The sequence below is a fragment of the Rhyacophila brunnea genome, unplaced genomic scaffold (assembly GCF_057557595.1).
Source record: "Rhyacophila brunnea isolate RB1 unplaced genomic scaffold, BYU_Rbru_1.0 scaffold_14, whole genome shotgun sequence".
Lineage (NCBI taxonomy): Eukaryota > Metazoa > Arthropoda > Insecta > Trichoptera > Rhyacophilidae > Rhyacophila > Rhyacophila brunnea.
The window spans coordinates 28154096-28164620 of record NW_028232796.1 but is presented as its reverse complement, the minus strand read 5'-3'; the positions used below and the strand labels follow the sequence as shown (position 1 = coordinate 28164620).

General features: G+C 38.8%; 1 protein-coding gene across 1 annotated transcript; it reads right to left on the bottom strand.

Annotated features, from left to right (window-relative positions):
- Positions 1 to 8345: 8345 nt before the first annotated feature.
- Positions 8346 to 10034, bottom strand: LOC147075823 (baculoviral IAP repeat-containing protein 7-B-like). The gene has a single exon (XM_085942336.1). The coding sequence runs from the start codon at positions 10032 to 10034 to the stop codon at positions 8346 to 8348; it is 1689 nt and encodes a 562-aa protein (XP_085798462.1).
- Between the last annotated feature and the right edge of the window lie 491 nt (positions 10035 to 10525).

Below are 10525 nucleotides of genomic sequence, written 5' to 3'. Positions count from 1 at the left end.
GTTAGGTTGGGTTAGGTTAGGTTAGGTTAGGTTAGGTTTGGTTAGGTTAACCTAACAAATAATCCAGTTTATCGGCTATTTTCAAAATGCGTTTTCCGCTGTATCCGCTTTAACCGAACAGTACCTAATTTTTTTCTCTACATTACTAGATTATGGGCAAAACGGAAATTGTGAAGCAAAACCCATGAATTCACAATAATTGAGCAAAGAAAATAAAGGTTACTTGTGTATTTGTAAACTGATCTTCATTTAATGTATAGGAAAAAGGTAACATGTAGACGATTTTAGGAACTATCTGCAATTTTTACAAAAATAATATAGGAAAAAGGTAACAAGTATAATTATTTAAAAGTTAGTAAGGGCCTTTGTACAAAAAAATAATTTCGTTGCAGAAAAAGGGCACTTGTGAAATTTGTGAAATATTTAAAAACATGTTTGGAGCGGACAAAGGGCCCACATAAATATTTTGGAAGATCACAATAAGCGTAAAGTGGACGCTCGCAAATCAAAAGATGAAGATAAAGCTATTCATAAATGCATATAGGAAAAAGGTAACATGTGACTTAAAACCTCTTAAAAATCAAAAGTTGACAAATTATATAAAAAAAAAATTGCATTTCAATCTTGAGTAATTAGATCACATATGTCCCAAATTTTCCCGATTTTTTTCACTCCAAAAACACTTAAAATGCGTTTTTCTCAAAACTCAATTTATGCACAAGTGCCCTTTTGCTTTTGAGGCGAAGAAATTATGTCGGTATTGAATGGGCAACGTGGACATCGCCGGTTACAAATATTATTCAATTACAATACTGTTGTTTGAACATGAGTTTCTACTTTCTGTTATGTGTTGGTAATAAAATGGCGTGGTATTCACTCACCGGTCTATCTCAACGCCCGTTTTTCAAAAGTCCTTCTTGCAGGACGTACTTTTTGTTAACAATCTAGTGGCCAGGCGGCCTCTATTGGTATATTTTAAAATTATGTTCCAAAAGGGCCGACGTCACGCTCCTCGAGAGTTCGAAAACCGACTGACCCTAATAGGGGCTGGTAGGGCAGAGTAGGTAGTAATAATACCCAATAAACAATTCACAATTATTCTATCTCTGAAAAATGACAAAAACAGCCTCTGGCATATGTACCTGGCTTGTAAGTAGGTACCTCAGGTCTCATATTTCAGACCTTTTCTAGGTACATGCTTTGGAAAGGGGCTGTGAATTTCTTGGAATTATTACTACCTTCTGCATTTCTTTGCTTGTTAGCTACATATTTTGAAATATTTGAACTAGGTACAAATACATATTTTTTCAAAGTAATCTCAAATCAGATATTCTAGGTGCTAGGTACTCGTACATTGTATGGCTGGGAACTTTGCTTCCAATATTGGTCAAAATTGGATGAAATGTAGGTAATAATATTAAAAAATGATATTAATAATTACTATTTGCTTACGGGCCAGAAATTTGCCTCGCAGTCGATCTGTTCATGTTTGCATGAATCAGCCCAATGATGATTCAGGCCTCATGGCCTTGGATCCTCTGAGGATGCCATGGTTTAGGCGGTATCAGTATACATGACAGAGCAATGAGCGAATGAGCAACATCATATCCCCAATTTTTAATACAAAACTCATAATGGACGCACACACTGCTGCCGATCCCGGTAGCTGCTGTCGACGCGCTGCCCGGAACTGCCGAGTTGTCGCAGTTATTTTTTACTGCCGCGTCAAACATACACTGGTAGCGCTGGCTGCCCGTTATAGCAACAGCCCCTTCCACCTCTCTCTCCGCCTAGTCCTGTGCACCGTCGTCCGTCATTCCAATCCGATACACACCCGCTGACACATTTGCTGCCAATCACAGCAACATGAGCTGCCGCATTGTTGCGTTGGTCGGCAGCTCGTTTGCTGCCAGCTGCAGCAACACGATGTTGTCCATATATTCCCGCTCTAAATAATATCAATATACCTACAGCAATATTTACATACAAGAGGTAATTCTAAATATAACATTAATCGCATTTATAATAATATATTAACAGAAAATATACATTTTTGTCTTAAGCGTCAATTACATTGAGCTTCTTTACGAGTTGTATGTTGGCGAATTTAAAAGCGGGCGATTCAGCTACTGCGATTTAATGATTACACACAAAACTTTTCTTTCGCTGAGAAGCCACAGCCAGCGACTATTTTGCCAGAACGTAGTTCGTTTTTTCACCGGGAGGTTGCTACTGCGCAGACGCAGTAGACCCACACACCGACGTGTAGCGTGTAAAGTTGACCGGCCTGTCAATTTATGGCTATGGCCGTATGTTGTAGCGTAACTACTGGGGAAAGCCAAAAGAAATGGCGTATTTCAAAAAAACACTACCTTATTCTTAGGTCAATAATTATTATAAAGCAATCATTATTCATAGGATGTTTATCACACTTGAATGGTCAAAGACATAGCTTATATTTAGTATCTTTATAATTATCTTCTAATGTGTTAATCTTACCCATTTTTTTGAATAATAAAATACCTAATTCTTGTCAAGTTTGGGATCACAGAGATTATCAATATAATTTTTTATCGTAAATATTTCACTATAATAATGTCGACATAAATTATACTGATGGTTTTATAAATGCGTTTAAAAATTAATAAATGTAAAAAATCTTAACACCACTGCACATTTATGTATTGAAATAGGACTATATTTTAAAACATTAGAGCGAGAGGTTTAAAATAATACTATTTTATGTAATAAAAATACTTTATGCAGTCATGAAATGTTTAAAATAAATATAAAGAATAATAAGGCTTCAAAATTATATAAATAGATTATTCAATTCAATTCATTTATTTTTTTAACATATTGTGGACATTACAAATTATAAGTTTAAGACGTTCACAACATGATATTTAGAAACAAAGATATATTAATATAAGAGTATTACATAAAAAAAAGAGATATATCAGTAGATGAATTAGATAGGTACAAGGAAGTACACCGGATGAGTTAAGCAGACCCTATTTTAAGATTTTATAAAACAACATCCACCTAAACTCATTCTCACGTAGGTGGAATATATCAACACCCGAAGCAATTTCGTTGAACATAGTTATCACTCTCCCAATTGGCATTACCAGTGGCAGGTTGGTTCTGCACCTTGGGAGAATAAACAACTGGTGGTCTCTATTTCTAAGATAGTTATCAGGGACACACAGGTCAACACTGCCCAGAATGGCAGAGTTCTCATTTATACCTTGTATAAGTCGAAAAAAATACGTAGCTAAATAAAGATTTCTTCTAAATTGCAGACTGCAGTATGTAAGCATGCCTAAGAGAAGGTCAGTTGGATAAAGCCACGGATAGTATCCATACAACCTCAAGTAAAGGAGTCTCAAGAATTTCTTCTGTACCCTCTCCACCATAAGGCCATACTTCAACTGGTGCGGTGCCCAAACAATAGACCCACTCTCAAGTCTGCTTCGAACTAAATAATTAAATTAAAGTTTTAATACCGTAACATCTGAAAAGTCCCGGGAAGTACGCATGACGAAGCCCAACATTTTAAGCGCTTTGTTACAAATGGTAACTATATGGCTAATAAATGTCAGTTTACTCTCAAACGTAATGCCAAGATCCCTTACAGATGATATTCGTGACAGAACTCTGCCATGCATCGAGTATTGGAAAAACAACACTTTTGAGGCTCTGGTAAACGATAAAAGATTGCATTTATCAATATTGAATTTTAGTTTGTTACGCCTGCCCCAATTTAATACATTATCTATATCAAGTTGGAGCTGACGACAATCGTCCAAGGTGACAACTTCCAAAAAGAGTTTCAAGTCATCAGCGAACAACAAAAACATAGCATTTTTTATTACCAATGCTATGTCATTTATAAAAATCGTGAACAGCAACGGCCCTAAGTTTGAGCCCTGGGGGACACCAGAAAATGTGTAAAAGATCTGTGACTGATAAAGGCCGTACGATACGTATTGTTGACGGTTCCTAAAATAACTCCCGAATAGTTTCAAAAATCGATCCGACAATCCAATAAGTTGGAGTTTTTCCATCAGGATGTCATGATCGACCTTGTCAAATGCTTTCGAGAAGTCATTGTAAGAACAGTCAACCTGGTGGCCTCTATCCAGTGCCGATGACACATAATCGGTAAATACCATCAGGTTAGTTTCCGTTGATCGGCCTGCTCTAAATCCATGCTGTTCATTTATTATGAATGACTCAATTTTTGGATAAATCATGTTGTGCATGATCATCTCAAGAACTTTTGCTGGTGCAGAGAGAACAGCTATCGGCCTGTAATTCTCCACTGACGACTCTGTACCACTCTTATGGATTGGAGTAACCTTCGACATCTTCCACGTTTCCGGGAAGATACCTGTCTCCATTGCGAGATTAAATATATATGAAAGCGGGCCTTTAACGAAGTCAATACAACCTTTTAAAAAAAATGTAGGAACATAATCAGGTCCCAAAGAGCGAGTATTCTTCAGTTTTTTAATAAACTGAAGTACATCGCCCTCATTAATTGAAAAAATATCGACGGATTGGGCACCACATGACGGTTTTCCTGACGTTGAGGCAACATCCAGATTTGGAATACTACTTGCGTAGACAGACTTGAAATGACCAGCAAATGCTTCTGCCACTCCATGTCCGGTCACCTCTTCGCCCTTCCAACTCATCCTATCAGTAAACCCACCATCTCTTCTCAACGATTTTACGTAATTCCAAAACAATTTAGGATTTTCGCGAATGGAATCTCCTACCGTTTCCATATATGTTCGATAGGCCCGTCGAACAGCTTGTCTCACTTTCGAACGATAGATAAACATGATATAGTCAGTCAGATAAGATGAACATGATATAGTCAGTCTGATCATGCCCAGCCTTCCATACTGTATGATAGTTATGCTTGACCTTAATGTCCCCAATAATCTCCCGAGAAAACCACCTCGGGTATCGCCTTCCACCACGACATGGCGACTTCCTCGAAAAACATTGATCAAAAATATTATACACAATATTGTAAAAACATTGTACCGCCTCATTCACATCACAAATCTCGAGCAACTCACTCCAGTCCACTTCACTCATCAATGAGTAAAGTAGCTTGAAGTTTCCGCCGTTTACAACGTTTAATGAATTTCCAGGATCATGCTTTGAAAATACAATAAAAGCTCCATTTTGACCTACGCTGAGCATGTCCGCCCTTAATGAACATAAAATCAAGAGTAGTTGTCAGGCCGAAGCACAAGCTTAGAATGACGTTTTCTTGACACGTGCTAAAGTTCATCCCATATTCTTTCTTACTCGAGATCGGTTGCCTGCATATCCATACTCGTTTGGTATTTCAGTTCCCATTAATTATTCTGAGTTCCCTGGTTGACACCAATATCGTACCAAACCAACCACAGGTAGAAATTTTGGTAGTTCCACATAATACATTTACGAACAAGTGTTTTCCGCCGTGAGTTTTAGAAAGAATTTTTACACTTGATTGTTTCATGTACATAATATGCATATTTTGACTCGAAGTGGCCCGTCAGGTTTTAAATTAGATATAACTACCTAGATAATTTTGCTAAGGGAAAAAAATCACAAAAGTCACGTTTCGAAGGGGGCAGTGGCGCACAACATCTAATTTGTTTTAAATTTAATATTTTTGTATATAATATTTTTCATCCGAATTTTATTGATAATTATTAATCGTATTTGCATCATAGAGTCACAAAATCCTCTCAAAAATCACAAATAACTGTTTTTATCTCATACCGACCACGTCAATATCTAATATATAAAAAATAATATTTGTTTGTGGGTTTGTTTGTTTGTTTGTTCGTTTTGAATGCACTGCCATACCGTTCATCCGATTGCGATAAAACTATGTCAACTTATTGCTTGCACTTTCGCGAAGAGTATAGGCTATACTAATATATAAAAATGAATGTCTGTCTGTCTGTATGTCTGTCTGTCTGTGTGTCTGTCCCGTATGCGTTCCTATACCATTCATCCGATTGCGATGAAATTTTGGTAAGTGGTTGTATGCATACCCATGAAGGTTTTTGAATTAGAAAAATCATCATCTTCTTCTTCTTCTTCATTCTATTATCTTTTATTCGTATGGTTCCTATACCATTCATCCGATTGCGATGAAATTTTGGTAAGTGGTTGTATGCACACCCATGAAGGTTTCTAAATTAGAAAAATCATTATTTTCTTCTTCTTCTTCATTCTATCTTCTTTTATTCGTATTGTTCCTATACCATTCATTCGATTGCGATGAAACTTTCATCGGTTGTTGTGGTAACACCCGTAAAGGTTTCTGAATTAGTACAACCATCTTCTTCTTTTTTTTCATTCTATCTTTTTTTATTCGTATGGTTCCTATATCATTCATCCGATTGTTATGAAACCTTCATAAGTTGTTGTGGTAACACCCGTAAAGGTTTCTGAATTAGTACAACCATCTTCTTCTTCTTCTTCATTATATCTTCTTTTATTCGTATGGTCCCTATATCATTCATCCGATTCCGATCGTCAGTGGTTGTGCCAACACCCGCGAAGGTTTCTGAATTTGTACAACCATCTTCTTCTTCTTTATTATATATGTATTCTTTTATTCGTATGGTTCCTATATCATTCATCCGATTGCGATGAAACCTTCATCAGTTTTTGTGGTAACACCCGTAAAGGTTTCTGAATTAGTACAACCATCTTCTTCTTCTTCTTCTTCTTCTTCTTCATTATTTCTTCTTTTATTCGTATGGTCCCTATATCATTCATCCGATTGCGATGAAACTTTCGTCAGTGGTTGTGCCAACACCCGCAAAGGTTTATGAATTTGTACAAACATTTTCTTCGTCTTCTTCATTATATCTTCTTTTATTCGTATGGTTCCTATACCATTCATCCGATTGCAATGAAACCTTCGTCAGTTGTTGAGATAACACCCGCAAAGGTTTCTGAATTAGTACAACCATCTTCTTCTTATATTCTATCTTCTTCTATTCGTATGCGTTCCTATACCATTCATCCGATTGCAATGAAATTTTGATCAAGTGTTGTGCTCACGCCCGCAAAGGTTAATGAATTGATAAAACTATTTTCTTCGTCTTTTTCTTCAATTCTATCTTCTTCTATTCGTGTGCGTTCTTATACTATTCATCCGATTGCGATGACATTTTGACCAGTTGTTGTGCGCACGCCCGCAAAGGTTTTTGAATTAGTACAACCATTTTTTTCTTCTTCTATTCGTATGCGTTCCTATACCATTCATCCGATTGCAATGAAATTTTGATCAAGTATTGTGCTCACGCCCGCCAAGGTTTCTGAATTGAGGCAACCATTTCTTCTTCTTTTTCATCTATTCTATCTTCTTCTATTCGTATGCGTTCTTATACCATTCATCTGATTGCAATGAAATTTTTGTAAGTTGTTGTGCGCGCACCTGCAAAGGTTTCTAAATTAGTATTATATAAAATACAAAGTTCGTTTAATCCAATTTTGGTTTGTTAGTGCATATTAATAACATTAATAACGTTTGCGTATTTTGGATTCGATTTTAATTTAGTGTTCTTTTGTTTGACCTTTACTCCTATTAGAATTATTTTCATATTGATATATTGTATTACACAGATATTTTAATATTAAAAAAATAATTACCTCTTATTATTTTTTAAATATCTAAGATAAATATAACCACGAAGCGACCCTGTGCGAAGCCGGGTACTTCAGCTAGTAATATATAATTGTATGTTCTCGTCGTATTAACTGGCATAAAACTAGGGGTTTTAAAAATATTCAGAGTGGAATTTGCAACTCGACTACTCATTTGTTTCATATCTCGTATTTGAAATATTTAGAGACTGAAACTAATATGTAGTATGCAGCGCTCGAAATGGAAAAGATTACGAACCGGAGCGCTCGAAAATTTTCTGAAGTTATTAACATAGTTATCAAATTTTATTTATATTTTATAAACATAAGTGTTAGATTTTTTGCTATAAGGTATAACTAGCTCAGACGGTCAAATTATTTTCCCCACGAGACGGAGCGATAATTTTACCGATTTTTCGAACCGGAACGGCGCTCCGGTGCGTCCCGGTCCATTTCGAGCCCTGGTAGTATGTATATTTAAAAGCGCACCAATTAAAGGGTACATAAATATTTCAAACACAACATAATATAATATGGCTTAGGTTTAGGTACCCACATGAAAATAATTTTGATTCTTGATTCTATTAAGTTTTAAAATTCACAACAAAATTTAATTCTAGATATCATCCCAACATCACAGAAAAATACATCGGACCTCCCGATGTGTTTTAGTAGAAAATTCTTATGATGGAGGTGTATTTCTCGCGACAAAGTGGGCAACAATCAATGCACATGGCACATTTGGGGCACGTTACCACGTGTCCGCATGGTTGGAAGCAAATGGTACGTTCATCAACGAAGCAGATTTTACAGGCTTTGTCGTCTGACAGCTCGTTGGTCTCAGATTCGGGGATGGGTTTGTCAAGGTTATCGACAAAGTCAGCGACCTCCTCGAGACATTTCACAGTCTGCTCGACTTCTGCGATGTAATCTTCTCCCTTGACCTTAATGAGATAAGAGCACTTCCTAGAGAAGTAAGCGTGTTCGAACCAGGGTGTCATATTATCGTCCGTCCAGCCAGTAATGCCAACTCCGCACTGGAAACAATTGACTCTGTCAAGGTCGCCCTCGTAGAAAAAGCCCGCTTCGGCGAATAACTGTTCGCGCGTGGACGTCATAGGGGTGGGCCAGTCGACGAACGATATGAGGCGGGAGTCCTGAGTACGGAAGTTTGGGTACTTGGGGATGTTAGCTTTGTTTTCGCATCGCTTGACTTTGGTGATGTAATCCATCCCCTTGACCTTGGCGACATAGAAGCAGTCACTAAAGGAAGAAGCGTGTTCAAACCAAGGTATCATACTGTCCGTCCAGTCTCCAATGCCAATCCCGCACTGGAAGCACATGACTGTATCCTGGTTGCCAATGAAGAAAAAACCCGCTTCAGCCAACATCTGCGGCGTTAGAGTCACAGGGCCGTGCCATTCGGCGAAGGATATGAGACGGACTTCCTGGGTGCAGAAATCGGGAAACATGGGTTGGTTGGCGTCGTTTTCGCATAGCTTGGCTTCCGCGATGAAATCTTTACCCTTGACCATGGTGAGGTAGGAGCAGTCACTAAAATAGTAAGCATGTTCAACCCAGGGTACCATACCAGAGGTCCAATTCTTAATGCCACCCCCGCACTGGAAGCACCTGACGGCGTCAAGGTTTCCAGTGTAGAAGAAGCCCGCTTCAGCCAACATTTGCGACGTTTGCGTCGTATTAGTGGACCAACCGGCGAACGATATGAGACGGGACTCCTGGGTACGGAAGTCGGGATGCTGAGTTGTGCTAGCCTTGTTTTTACATCGCCTGACTTGGGCGATGTAATCTAGTCCCTTGACCATGCTGACCCAGGAGCATTCGCTAAATAAGTGAGCGTGCTCAAACCAGGGTGTCATATCGTCTGTCCAGTTCCCAATTTCTCCTCCGCACTGGAAGCACGCGACTGTGTCAAGGTTTCCCGTGTAAAAGAAGCCCGCTTCGACGAATGACTGTGATGTTGACGTCACAGAGGCGGGCCAGCCGGCGAACGATATGACGCGGGAGTCGGGATCGCAAAAGTGGGAATACTTGGCCTTGCTTTTGCACCGGTTAACTTGGGGGTTGTAGTCTTTTCCTTTGACCATGATGAGGTAGTGGCACCAGGGGAACCAGAGGGCGTGCAGCTCCCACGGGTCGTCATCATCCTGCCAGTCTTGTAAGCTACCCCCGCAATAGAAACACCTGATATCGTTCGTTTTAGCCACGTAGCAAAAGCCCGCATCGGCCATTGCCTGCGGTGTCTGCTTCATCTGGTTGGGGCGGTGTTGGAACGATTCGACGCGGATATGCTCCATGAGGAAGTCAGGGTATTCCGGTACAGGGGCGGGGATCATCTTGGTCTCGCTGACTCCACGTGTGCGATCGGGTTGCGATGTCGATGCAGATTCGCTCACATTTGTGTTGCAAGTCTGAAGTTCCCTCACAGGTGGCCGTGCCGTAGGTGGGGTACTAGGAACCCTGCAACATAGTTATCCTGTGAGAAGGATTAATATAAAATGTACTGTCAAACAAGAACTTCTTTTCCACGTGTAAAAAAGTGCAGCTAATCATACTTCAATCAACCGTTTTCAAACGAGGAACACTCCCAAATTTATTATTTCAATTTACGCTCTTGTGGTGTACAGATCTGCCAATTTACGTAATTTGGAGCATTTTATAATAAGAATATGTCTAAAACGATCAGGAATGATATTGGAATTATTATTAGCAAACTTTTGGTTTATTGCTAAGAAGAAAGCGAGTAGCATCTAAAAGGAAAGCCGATATATTATATTTAAATACGCTGATACCGGCCTTTCTTTGTCGAGGAGAATGGTGAAGGCGG

What these genes read in the sequence shown, in the direction of transcription:
- LOC147075823 (XM_085942336.1), bottom strand. Translation starts at nt 10,034, where the DNA reads ATGATCCCCGCCCCTGTACCGGAATACCCTGACTTCCTCATGGAGCAT.